This window comes from Histomonas meleagridis, assembly GCF_020186115.1.
Source record: "Histomonas meleagridis strain 2922-C6/04-10x chromosome Unknown contig_60, whole genome shotgun sequence".
NCBI lineage: Eukaryota > Parabasalia > Tritrichomonadida > Dientamoebidae > Histomonas > Histomonas meleagridis.
Window position 1 is genome coordinate 125102 of NW_027150903.1, and position 15058 is coordinate 140159.

General features: G+C 23.4%; 1 protein-coding gene across 1 annotated transcript; it reads left to right on the forward strand.

Annotated features, from left to right (window-relative positions):
- Positions 1 to 11358: 11358 nt before the first annotated feature.
- On the forward strand, positions 11359 to 13422 carry GO595_008172 (Kinesin motor domain containing protein; the record flags this gene model as incomplete). The annotated part of the gene is made up of 1 exon (XM_067921717.1): positions 11359 to 13422. The coding sequence occupies one exon, from the start codon at positions 11359 to 11361 to the stop codon at positions 13420 to 13422; it is 2064 nt and encodes a 687-aa protein (XP_067771651.1).
- Between the last annotated feature and the right edge of the window lie 1636 nt (positions 13423 to 15058).

Sequence of the window (15058 nt, forward strand, 5' to 3'; positions counted from 1 at the left end):
TAATAAAGAAAATGTTTCATTAATTGATTATGCAGCATTTTTTGGATCAGTTAAATGTTTTAAATATTTACTTATGAATGACGCTAGATTATTTTTCACAGGTAAATATGCAGTTGCAGGTGGAAATGAAGAAATCATTCATTTATGTGAACTAAATCATTCATCATTTGAAGGTGCATATGAAACAGCAATTAAGTTTCATCATAATGATATCTTTAAATATATTTATGATAATAAATTAGAAAAATTGGATGAAACCAATCAGCAAAGTTCTGATGGTAATTCTTGTAAATCGCCATTTGGTAGTTTTTCTTTTTTTGGAAATAGATTTCAAAATCAAACAAATTTTGGAAGCTTTGGAATATCTTCTATGTATAGCAGATTTAAATCTGAAACTCCAACAACGAATATAAATGATTTGAGATATTTTTGTGTTGATAGTAGTAATTTTGAAATTTTATCATATTTAGAAGAAAAAGAAGTGAAAATTAATGATTCTATTATTAATGAATCTGCTAAAAATGGTAATTTGTATCTTGTTAAACATTTTCTTATAAATAATCAAATTCCAAAAAATATTTTGGAGTTTGCTATTGGATATGGAAATGTTGAACTTATTATATATCTTTTAGAACAAGAAGGAATTGATATTAATGCAACAGATGTTTAATTATGTTGTTTAAATTTTAAATATTTGATTTGATATTTTGAAACAATATTTGGAACTTATTTGAATTATTTAATACAGCACTTATGTTTGCATCTAAAAATGGTTACACAGAATTGGTTGAATTGCTTTTAAAAAAAGGAGCAAATTGTAATGAAGAAAATCTTCATTTTAATGATTTAAAATAATTTACTTTAAATGCTTGAAATTCGTTATCATAAAATAAAACTTATATGCATAATTTGAAACAGCACTTCATTTGGCAGTTGAACATAATAGAATTGAAATCGTTAAAATTCTTTTAGCTCAAAAAGGCATTGATATTAACCCAATAAATGTTTATTTTTTTGATTTTATATTAATTTTAACAATTTGTTATATGTTTTAATGTTTTGGAATTAATTTTAATGATTTGAAATTTGTTATAAAAATTTGGAATTTGTTTCAAATTTTTAAAATTTGTTATAATAATTTTATGTTTATTACAAAAATTTGAAATTAATTTATATGATTTGGTATTTTATACACACATTTAAAACACCGCTTCATTTGGTAGTTCAACACAACAATATTAAAATGGTTAAATTACTATTAAAATATCCTGAAATCAATATTAATGCATCAAATGTTTGTTTTTATTGTTTACTATTCATATTACATATTTAATGTTGTTATTTAAAATTTGATATATATTTTTATAATTTGAATTTTTTTCAAATGTTTTTGGGTTTTTCTAATCAAATTAATGTTTATTTTGACAATTTGATATTTACTTTTATAATTTGAAATTTACTTTTATAATTTGATATTTACATTTATAATTTGACGTTGGTTTGACCAATTTTATATTTAATTTAATCTCTTCCGATTTATTTTTATAATTTAATGTTTATTTTGCAAATTTACTGTTTATTTTAAAGATTTGAGATTTATTTTGAATATTTGATATTTGTTTCACCAATTTGAAATATATTCAAATAATTTTATGTTTGTTTTTATAATTCATGATTTATTTGAATGTTTTTGTATTTGTTTTAATAATTTAAAGTTTGTTTGGATGATTTTATGTTTGTTTTATTGATTTTATATCCATTTTGATCATTTGGAATTTGTTTTCTTAATTTGAAACACCACTACATTTAGCAGTTAAGAACAATAATATAGAAATAGTCAAATTACTTTTAGAGCATGAAGAAATTAATATTAATGCAAAAACAATTTCTATATTTAATTTTTATATATATTCCAATAATTTAAAAATTTGTTTTAATATAATATTGTTTGTATTAATAACTTAAAATTTATTTTATTAGTTTGGAATTAATTTTAATAGTTTTGGGATTATTTTAATAGTTTGTAATTCGTTTTAAAAATTTAAGATTTATTTGTATAATTTCCAATTTATTCCAATAATTTGAAATATATTTTGAATATTTTATATTTGCTTAGACAATTTGGCATTTATTTGATTAATTTTATGTTTATTTTCAAGATTTGGTATATATTTTAATGATTTCAAATTTTTTTCATGAATTTGATGTTAATTTTTATAATTTTGGATTTCTTTTGTTAATTTGTAATTTATTTAATATTTTTAAAGTTTGTTTTCACTATTTTATATATGTTTTATGTATTTAGAATATGTTTTTATAATTTTCAATTTATTTTAAGTATTTATAGTTTGCTTAAATAATTTTATATTTATTAAACAAGTTTGAAATTTATTCGAATGATTTGGAGTTTATTTAATATATTTAAAACACCTCTTCACATTGCAGTTAAAAAATAATAACATTGAAATCGTGAAATTACTTTTAGCACAAAACAATATTAATATTAATGCAATGAATTTTTATTTTACTAGTTTGATATTTATTTAAAACATAATTTAAAATTTCTTTAAACAATTGGAAATTTATATTAATATTTTCATGTTTAACATAATGATTTAGATTTTATTTGCATATTTTAAAATTTGTATTCATAATTTTTTGTTTATATTTATGATTTGAAAATTGTTTTAACAATTTAAAGTTTGCTTTAGTGATTTGAAATTTATTATTTGAATTTTATATTTCTTTACCATATTTGGAAATTATTTTCATTATTTGGGAATTATTTTATTAATTTCAATCACCATTTCATTTAGCAGTTAAATATGATAACATAGAAATTGCCAAATTACTTTTAGAACATGAAGGAATTGATGTTAACGAAAAAGGTATTTCTTTTAAATATTTGACATTCATTTTAATAATTTTATGTTTATTCCAATGATTTGGTATTTATTTTCAGTGTTTAGAATTCATTTTATTCATTTAAAGTTTGATTGAATGTTTTGGAATTTGTTTAAATGATATGATAATTTTTTTATGAACTTAATGTTTACTAAATTTATCTGGAATTTATTCTAATAATTTGACATCTATTTTGTTAATTTTATATTCATTATAATAATTTAAAATTAATTATTTGTTTTAAACTTTATTTTCAAAATTTTATATTTCTTTTAATTGTTTTATATTTCTTCTAATGATTTGGTATTTATTTGAATAATTCCAAACTCCATTACATATTGCAGTTAGGAATGATAATTTAGAAATGGTTAAATTACTTCTTGAACAAGAAGGAATTGATGTTAATGCAAAAACTATTTACTTTATCTATATCATATTTATTTTAATAATATGATGTTTATTTATGTAAATTTATATTAATTTTTCATACTTAATATTTATTATAATAATTTAATAAAAACATTTATTTCAATAATTTAGAATAATTTAACTTAAAAACTTAAAACAGCATTTTATATAGCAGCTAGAAATAATAATATAGAGATATTGAAATTACTTTTGGAACAAAAAGATATTGATATAAATGCAGATTATTTTTATTTTGATAATTTAAACTTTATTTGAATAACTTGGCGTTAATTTTGATTATTTTATACCCCATTAATGATCGCATTTTTATTTGGTTACACAGAAGTTGTAAATTTACTTCTTGAACAAGAAGGAATTGATGTTAATGCTAAAAATATTTTTATGTTTTATTTAATATTTGTTTTAATTACTTAAAATTTCAAAATAATATTTGGAATTTATTGAAATTTTTTCAAACAATACTTATTATAGCATCTAAAAAAGGGAAAAATCAAATTGTTGAATTACTTCTTAAAAAAGAAGGAATCGATATCAATGTTAAAGATATTTCCTTATTTTGTTTTATGTTTATTTTAGTATTTTAAAATTTCAAAGTGTTATTTGGAAATTATTTTAAATATTTCGAACAGCACTCATTTGTGCAGCTGCATATAATCGCATAGAAATAGCCAAATTACTTCTTGAACAAGAAGGAATTGATATTGATGCTAAATGTGCTGTTAATTGTTCATATTAAAAATTTATTATTATAAAATAAAATATCAAAATAATATTTGGAAATTATTTAAAATAAATTGGAATGCACTTATATATGCTACTAAAAAAGGTCACATGGAAATTGCCAATTTAATTCATGATAAATGTGAAGCAATTTAAAAAAAGTGATTCCACACTTTAATAAACAAAAAAGCAATAATTTTTATTTTTCATTCATAAAAATTAATAATGTTTATGATGACCTGTTTATTGTTCTGATTCGTAAAAAGATAGAAGAAAAAGGTTTTTAAAAATATACAATTAATTGTTGATTATGGTTCATAAGCGAATTGATTCCAGACTTCATTTACTTTAGTGTTTAAACTATGATTAATGAAAACCCAATCATTATTTTAAAAAAAATAGGTAATTAATATTTAATTAAGAAGATTAATTTAAATATTTAATACCAAAAAATGAATAAATTTTTTGGTAAAAGCCAGTTGTTATTTTTATGAATTGTATAAAAAACGATCGTTATGACATTTTTTCTATATTTTATGTAATCGGTTTTGAATCCTTTCTTGCATCATTTTTATGCGACTTGAGGTTTCCTGGTTTCACTGATTTTGTACATTCATTTGTAATAAATTATGAAATAATGAATCACCAATGTAAAGTTCCAGAAACGTGACTACACTTTTAATTAAATGCTAAAGTTATCATTGCATAATTTATTTTATAATACACATAATATTATTGTAATCATTAACATTTTAAATTGATGGAAATCCATTGAGAGTTATATTTTTTCACTAAGAGATTACGTTTAAAAATTTGGTCGCATGTTTACGGCGGGGAAGCCGTTTACCGCAATAAAATGAATTTCTTCAAATTTCTTGCACCTGAAGCAGAAGAAACAGATGAAGAATTTGTTGAACACAAAGTCAATGATTTAATAAATGGCATAAACGAAAAAGATACAATTATTGATTTATTACAATTTGCAAAAACTTATTCGAATTTAATTGGTTCTAACGCATGTCCAACGCTTATTCACAATCTAGATAAATACATTAAAGATGATAATGTTGTTTCTAACATTTTATTAATTTTGTCTAATTTGATTCAAGAAGAATCACCAACTTCTGTGACTAATTCTTTAAATATTCTTGATTCTGAAGGATCTCTTAGCATTATTTCTACATGTCTTAAATCACAAAAGTCTTCAATTCGAGGACAAGCTCTTTCAATAATATCACGTTTAGTTAAACTTCAAATATCAAACATACAAAAATCATTTCTAGAAGACAATGATTTTAAGTCAAACTTATTATCTCTTGAAGAAGATTCATCTGAAATGATAAAATCAAATTTTCTTTATTTAATTCCAGATTTTGTTAAAGACAATGAAACCGTTCAACAAATTTTCTCCTTTAATCTTATGGATTCACTTATTCGTGAAGTTCAATCTGATCCATCCAAAATCATTCCTGTCATTTATTCACTTCTCCAAGATAACTTAATCACGCAAAAGATGTTTGTTGAGATGGGGCATCTTTCTATCTTTCTTCCATCGATTAAATTAAAAGATGATAAATCCATTCAATTACTTTCTATGCTTTTTTCATCGAATGATTCTTCGTCATTTCGGAAATTTTTGATTTCTTCGGGTTTATTTCAACCAGTCTTAGAGTATTCAACAGAACCTAATGAAAAACGATCTGATTTTCTTCGACTTTTAGGACTTTTCATCAAAGGAAATCCAGAATTATGTTCGAAGCTAACAGAACAAAATGATTCCTTGGAAAAGATTTTAAACATTTCGATATTTTCTACTGATGAAAATGAACGTAAATCAGCTTTTTTTTGCATTGAATCATATCTCTTTAAATCATTAACAACATCGAATTCACTTTCGAACATAATATGTAAGAACAATGGAAACAAAACTTCATCATTATTAGGAACATTTAATGAACATATCAATGAAGTTATTTCATTATTAAATATTTCATGTAGTTGTATATTAGCGAATCATGAAACGATTTTAATATTTTTCGGTCCTAATTTACCAAACACAACAAAATGTTTTTTAACGTATGTAATCGATATTGTTTTAAATGTTAATGATATTAATTCGAATATTTTAATCAATGCGTTTCAATTTATTTGTGGCACAATTTGGGAATCGACTTCAGCTACAACGCATTTTATTAAAACTTTATCGAATACTAAAATGAAAGATTCACAAACAGGTATAGTATTTATATTAAAACTTTGTTCTACTGATTCACCACCATTAACACGAAAAATCGCTTCTTTATTACTTTTAGAATGTTTGTTATTTAAAGATTTGAATGAACCTTCTTTTAATGAATTAATAACAGCACTTAAAACAGGTCAAATAAAATTTGCACATTTAATATCAATTGTAAATGAATATTTAATTGATTTAAATAATTGTGAACAAATTCTTTGGAAAGAATTTGCTCATGAATTAATACATTTAATAAAAAAGAATACTGATATCCTTTTAATTAATGAAGTTATACATAGTGATTCAGTACAAATTGCTTCGTTAAAAAATACTATTGATAAGTTAACTAAAGAAAATATTGAGCTTACAACAGAAAAAGAAAAATTATTAAAAGAAACTGAATCACATTACCAAGAAATAGAACGATTACAAAAAGAAAACGAAGATATTACTTCTGCTATTGAAATATTAGAAAATGCTTTAGCACGACAAGAAAATAATGATGAAAAAGTTAAGACTAATAAAGATTATGAAGAATTATTAAATATGTTTAATGAAAATGATACTGAACTTCGAAAACAAATACAAATTCTTCAAGAAGAAAATCAAATTTTATCCGAAAAAGATAATAAAACAGAATTAATACAAGAAATTAATCAAATGAAAAAGAAAATTGATGAATTACAAAACGAAGATATTAAAATTCTTCAAGAAGAATTAAATAATCAAATTGAAATCCAAGAAGATTTAAATAATCAATTACAATTAACGCAAAAAATATCAGAAGAAAAACAAAGTAATCTTGAAAAAACTGAAAATGAATTAGTTGAAGCTTATAATACACTTGATGAATTAAACGAAGAACTTCGAAAGAAAAAAGATAAAATTAAAGAACTCAAAAAATATTTAAATGAAAATTCACAAAATGTAAATGATGAAAATGAAATTAAAGAATTACGTAATGAATATAATAATCAATTACATTTAATGGAAAAACTTAATCAACAATTATTAGAAACACAAAAAATTTCGGATGAAAATAAAAAGAATTTACAAAAAACTGAAGATTAATTAGTTGAAGCTTATAATACTATTGAAGATATCAAACAAAAACTACAGAAGAAGAAAGAAAAAATTAAAAACTTAAAAAATATTAATAATAATAATAATAATAATAATAACGAAGAACAAAAAATGATTAAAACTTTACAAAATAAAATAAAACAACTTCAAAATGACATTGAAAAACAAATTTCGCAAATTAATTTGTTAAAAAATCAAATTGATGAAAAAGAAACAGAAATTAAACAAATAAAATTAACAAGCGAAAGCGAAATTACAAATTTAAAAAATGAAATTCAAAAACTTCATACATTAAATAAAGAAAAAGAACAAATAATTGAAACACTTACAACGAAAATAAATAATATTCAACAAGAAAAAGAGCAAAAAATTAATGAACAAAATTCAATTATTAATTCATTAAATGATAATATAAAAGAATTAGAAAAAAATAATAACTTAACAAAAGAATTACAAGAAAAAGAACTTTTGGAATTCGAATCAAAAAATAAAAAATTAAATTTGCAAATTAATGAGTTAAAAGAACAAATTAATTTAATTGCAAATAATCAACAAATCGAATCATCGAAAAAGATATCAGATTTAATCGATAAAAATAATGAACTTTCAAACAAAATACAAAAATTCGAAAAGCAAATCGAAGAATTAAATGATCAAAAAAGTAAAATACAAAATCTTCTTAATAATAAATATAATGAATTCGATAAACTTCAAATAGAAATTAAAGAATCGAATGAAAAAGTTGAAAAACTTTCAAATCTAAATGAAAATCAAAACCAAAAAATTAAAGAAAATAATAAACAAATCGAAAGACTAAATAACAAAATCGAAGCATTAGAAAATGAACAAAAACTTAATAATAGTTCGAATAATAATAAAATTCAAGAATTAAATGAACAAATTAATATAAAAACTAAAGAAATAAATAAATTTAAAGAAGATATTCAAAAAATTAAAGAAGAAAATCAGAATAAAGAACAACAAATTACAAATTATAAACAAAAAATTGAAGAAAAAGAAAAAGATTTAATAAAATTAGAAAAAAAGAAGCAAAAAATTATAAAATTTAAACAACTAATTGAAGAAAATAATAAGAAAATCGACGAAAAAGAAAAAGAAATTCAAGTTTTAAATGAAAAGTTATTAAAGTTAGAAAAAACATTAAAAGAATCAAATGAAAAACAAAATTTAGAAATTAATAATTCGAATAATGAAATAAGTAAATTAATGAAACAAAACAATGAAATTCAACAGAAAAACAAAACGCAAAAAGAAGAAATTAATGAGCTCAAAAGTAAAATTAAAGTTTTAGAAGAAATTGAAGAAAAGCAAAAAAATGAAATTAAAAAATTAAAAGATTCAATTGATGAAATAAATGTACAAAATCAGAACTTAATCAATAAAAAAGAAGAACAAATTAAAGAATTACAATGCGAAATTAAAGATTTAATTGAACAAATAAAAAATGATTCTGATTCTAAAAAGGAAATTATAAAAATATCTGAAACATATGAAAAAAATATTGCGCAACTTGAAAAGCAAAATGAAGAAAATGAAAACAAAATTAAAATAATTTTAGAGCAAAATCAAAAAGAAATTCAAAAAATACAAAATGAAAACGAAAATAAAATTAAAATAATTTTAGAGCAAAATCAAAAAGAAATTACGAAAATTCAAAAAGAAAAAGAAGCTGAAATAAGAAAAATACAAAATGAAAACCAAACAGAAATAGATAAATTGAAAAAAGACAAAGAAACAGAAATCGAAAAAATAAAAAATGAAAATGAAAACAAAATCAAATCAATTTTAGAACAGAATCAAAACGAAATTATTAAATTTCAACAAGAAAAAGAAATAGAAATCAAAAAACTTCAACAAGAAAATCATAAAGAAATCAATAAACTACAAAAAGATAAGGAAATTGAAATTAAGAAATTACAAAGTGAAAATGAAAGTAAAATTAAATCAATTAAAGAGCAAAGTCAAAAAGAAATTAATAAACTTCAACAAGAAAAAGAAACAGAAATAATAAAAATACAAAGTGAAAATGAAAGTAAAATTAAATCAATTAAAGAGCAAAGTCAAAAAGAAATTAATAAACTTCAACAAGAAAAAGAAACAGAAATAATAAAAATACAAAGTGAAAATGAAAACAAAATTAAATCAATTAAAGAGCAAAGTCAAAAAGAAATTAATAAACTTCAACAAGAAAAAGAAACAGAAATAATAAAAATACAAAATGAAAATGAAAACAAAATTAAGTCAATTTTAGAACAGAATCAAAAAGAAATTAATAAACTTCAACAAGAAAAAGAAACAGAAATTAACAAAATGCAAAATGAAAAAGTTTATTATACAAATGAAATAGAGAAATTACAAAACAATAACAAAACAAAACTTGATAAACTTCAAAATGAATTAAATTTAAAAGTCGAAAATGTTGGCCAAATAATTAATGAAAAAGAAGAAGAAATCAAAAGACTCGAAGAATTACTCAACAAACAGAAAACAGAATCGCAAAATGAAATCAAAGAAATGACTCAAAAATTCGAAAACAACATAATCAAACTTGAAAAAGAAAAAGAAAACAAAATTCAAACAATTGAAAAAGAAAAAGAAGAAGAAGTTAATAATAATCAAATTCAAATTTCAAATCTTAAAAAGTTATTATCCGAAAAAGATAAAACAGAGGAACAATTAAACAAGAAAATCATCAAAGAAGGAAAAATAATTTTATCATTGAAGAAACAAATCGAAAGTTATGATAAAGCAGAAAAAGAACAAATTTCTGATGAAAACGAAATCACGAAATTCCAAAATCAAATTAAAGAAAATGAAACCAAAATAAATCAACAACAAAAATTGATTAATGTACTAAAAAAAGAAAACAAGAAACAAAACATTGAAATCATTGAACTCCGTAAATGGATTGAAGCTAAACAACAACAACAACAAAATAATAATAACAAAACGCAAAACGAAAAAATTCTTCAAATAGAAGAAATTAAACATTTGAATCAAATAATTAAAAATCAACAAAATGATTTAAATCAATTTCGTTTAATTGTTGATAAATATAATGAACAAAAAGTAAAAATTAAAAAGTTAACATCAATACTTAAGAATACATTGCAACAAAACGAAATAATTCGAAACGAAAATGAAACATTAAAAAATAAAATTGAAACACTTTCAACTGCACCAACACAAGAAGCAATGATACAATCGTTACTTAGAGATAATTCTTCCAAATCTAAACAAATATATGAACTTCAACAACAAATTGAAACACTTAAAAACTCAAAACATTCAAATGATAAACAAAAAATTGAACAACTAAAAGCAAAATATGAAAAGAATCGAAAAGTTGTAATCGATGCATTAAATTTAAGTGAGAAATTCCAACAGAAAACAGAAATAACATTAAAAGAAAATGAAGAACTGAACAGAAAAGTCGAAATTCTGGAAATGCAACTGAAGAATGAAAAAGAAAAAAATAAAATCCTAAAAGAAAAACATTCTGCAGCACTCAGATTGATTGGAGAACTATGGCAGAAGAAATGATAGAGTATATAAATATTTTTGTAAATTTATTTTTTTATTATAATGAGAATTAAACTGTGAATTGTCTCAAACATGATAAAACAGACAAAAAAATCAGCGATCTCATCCAGAAAATCACTAATAGGAAAATTTCCCTCCAGAAATTTAATTTTTCTTCCCGGGATTGTTTTAAATTGAATCAATAAATTCGAGTTCCATGATAGTTTCCAAAAAAAATCACATGCCTTATATATACTTGCATGATTTCCCCGAGTTCCAGCCCAATTTTTAAATTTTTTGGTGAAGAGATCCTTACAAAAATTCATTATCAAAATTGATTTACTGTTATACAAGTATTTTAACTGTTGGATATCACCTCTTTGCTTTGGCACTTTTGTGGTTCAGAAAAAAACGTTATGAAACATTAACGTTTAATTTTTGGAATGTCCTCGCGCGAAGCAGTAAAAGTTGCTGTTAGACTTCGTCCAATGAATTCCAAAGAAATAGCAAAAGGTTATAAACAAGATTTGAGGATAGATCAGAAAAATGCAAGTGCATATATTACAAATCCGCAAGGAACAGAAGTACAATTTACATATGATTTTGCATTTCCTGATAATTGTTCACAAGAAGATATTTATGAAATCACGGCTGCACCTATAGTTAATAGTGTTTTAGAAGGATACAACGGTACAATTTTTGCTTATGGTCAAACAGGTACAGGTAAAACCTTTACTATGGAAGGCGATACCAAAGGTAAAAATCGAGGTATTGAATTTCGTGCCTTTGAACACATTTTTGATTATATGACAGCAAATTCTGATTCTCATAAATTTTCCATAACAGCCACATACGTAGAACTTTACAACGAGCAAGTTCGTGATTTATTAGTTCCAGCTGATAAAGTATCCAATTTAACAATCCATGAAGATCCAGCAGCCGGCTCATTTTACATCAAAGGAGTATCCTCACGTAACATACAGACCATGGACGATCTATTAAACCTTCAAGCCGAAGGATCCAAGCATCGAACCACACGCGCTACCAATATGAATGAGGACTCATCACGTTCACATGCGATATTGTCAATAGTCATTGAGACATTAACACAAATCGAAGGTGGACAACATGTTCGTAAAGCGCGCTTAAACTTAGTTGACTTAGCAGGATCCGAACGTGCATATAAAACAGGTGCAGAAGGCCAAGGGCTTAAAGAAGGCGCATCGATTAACTATGCGTTAATGATATTAGGTAATTGTATCTCAGCTTTGACCACTCGTGGCCATCATCATATTCCATATCGCGACTCATCGTTAACTAAGTTATTACGTGATTCACTTGGCGGTAATGCTAAGACATTAATGATTGCAACGTTAGGTCCTGCTGATTATAACTTTAGTGAATCATTAAGCACATTACGTTATGCTGAACGAGCCAAAAAAATCGAAAACAAGCCTAAAGTTAATATGGATCCTAAAGATGCACTTCTAATGAAGTATCAAGAAGAACTTCAAATGTTACAAGAGCAATTAAAGAACGGCGGAAATGGAGGCGCAATAAATCGCGCGCCTACAGAAGAAGAAATTAAAGAAATGGAAAAGAAACTTGAAGCGCAACGTAATCAATTAGCACAAGCGTCACATTTAGCACAAGAAGAACGTGATGCATTACAAAAGAAACTTGATGAACGAAAGAAGAAAATCGAACTTGAGAAAGCGAAACAAAGTAAATTCCTTGGAAGGTTACAAGAGTTAAACAAGTTTTTAGTTGGCGGAAGTCAGAAACTTATGGAACAAACGAAGAAGAATGAAGAAGAAATTAATGCAATTAAAGAGAAATTAAAGAAAAGAGAAGAAAGAGCATTACAAATGGAAAAAGAACTTCAAGAAAAGAAACAAAAGAAACATCAAATGATTGAACAATGTAAAACAATTAATGAGAAAGTTACATTAATTAATAATAAGTTCCATGAAACTGTACATGAATATAAGAATTTAAAGGCGAAGAAAGAAGAAGTACAAAAAGCTTTTCAAGAAGACTCTGAACAACTTGCGTTACAAATCGATTTGTTGAATCGACAAGTCGAAAGTTATAAATTAATTTTGAAGAATTTCGTTCCGAAAAACGAAGTAAAACGTATTAAGAAACAAGCTGTGTATAACAAAGAAACTATGGAATGGGAATTACATGAAAAAGATAAAATACAATTGACAAAACAAGTTATATCTTTGGAAAGACCAAAATCTGCAATAGGAGCAGTCCATCCAACTGCAGAAAAGTTGAAAAACTCGAAAAATAATTTGCAAATTAATAAAGTTATAATGACCCCAAACGAGCCGCCGTCGTTCTTGAAAATAGGCCCAAGAATTATAAACATGGACGGAATAGAAGAGGAAATAGAGGCGGCGTTTGAAGATGACGATGAAACGGGTTTCTCTGTGGATATACCACAGGAATTACCAGGAATCGCATCAAATAAATTCTTAAGAATACAAAAAAGTAAATAAAAATATTTTTAATGAAATTTTTATGTTTCAACAAAATAAAAAATATTTTTTTTTATACTATTTCATTTCATTGTTTGTGTTTGGATACCAAATGAAAAATCGACATTCATAGAACATGTCTATAATTTTCTATGAAAAAGTCGGTTTTTAAGTCGAAATTAATCTTATTGTTGTAATATTTGGCCGGCTGATTATGTACACAAAAAATTTTCAATGGTTTATTATGATGAAAAAACTAATTTTGCGCAAAATCAATAAAATTGTTCAAAAGATATTTAAATACATATGCTGGTTAATGTTATGTCAAAAAGAAAGTCATATTTCGAGAAACCTATTTGAATCTAAAATTCGTTAATAAAAAATTCAATCCATTTTGATCATCTTATGAATTGAGAAGATAATTGGTTGGAACTATAACGGCTTACGATTAAATGCTATTCAATTATAAACTTTATCAAGTTGCCTATTTATCTTTCATTTCATTATATATGTAATTAATTAGATTTTCAAAATAAATAGAGTTTTTCATTTTGGATAAAAAATCTATCAAAATGTACAGGGTGTTACGATCGTTCTGATTCAATAATCACTAAACAGCACAATTAATGTGCCTCGGTGGGCAGCAATCTGATGAAAAACACTACAAATTAAATATTAATGTCTGTATTAACTTCATGATTTATTGAGACAATGTAAATTTTCTATAACTTACCATAAATGATACAAAATGAGATTCCAACTTCAAATGATATGTAAACATCTCAAAATTTAATGAAAAAAAAGGTTTTTCTAATTTCATTTTTTGTAATGGGAAGTTTTCAAAGTCAAACAAATAAAACCTACGAAAATCTCCAAATGTGTAAGTGCCTTGAACAAATCATTTTTGAATTAAATGATGATAATATATTGGAAACAGTGGAAGCAACATTAAAATATTTTGATCAAGAAAATTCATATTCATTTAATCTTATCATTTGTTCAATTACGTATTCATATTTTGTTAAAAAAGGCTTTTGTGATATATGTTTTGAATATTTGAAAACTCTTGAAATAAAAGAAAATGAAATTTATAGTAATTTGAATGATAAAATCAGAAATATTTTTGTTACGTTTTTAGAGAAAAAATATAATACACAAGAATCAAATTATCTTTATGAAAAGTTGCTCCAAAACAAAACTATATCAATTAATCCAGAAATTTTAAAAAACAAAAGAACACCATATTTTTCACATTATATTTCAGAAGGAAAATATAATGGAAATTACAAAAGCTTTTATGACAATATAAAAGAATTAAAAAAGAATGATTGGGAACTTCATAAGAAATATATTAACGAAGGACATAATCCAAATGAATTAGCTAAAATAATTCGAAATGATGAAATCGAAAAACTTCAAGAAATGTCATCACTAAAAAACTTTGATTTTGATCAAATAATAAAACCATCACTTTATGAAAGATGTTCATTCATTAATACACAAAATGTTTCATTAATTGATTATGCAGCATTTTTTGGATCAGTTAAATGTTTTAAATATTTAATTATGAATAATGCAAAAGTAGAAAACACAGGAAAATATGCAGTTGCAGGTGGAAATGAAGAAATCATTCATTTATGTGAACAAAATCATTCAT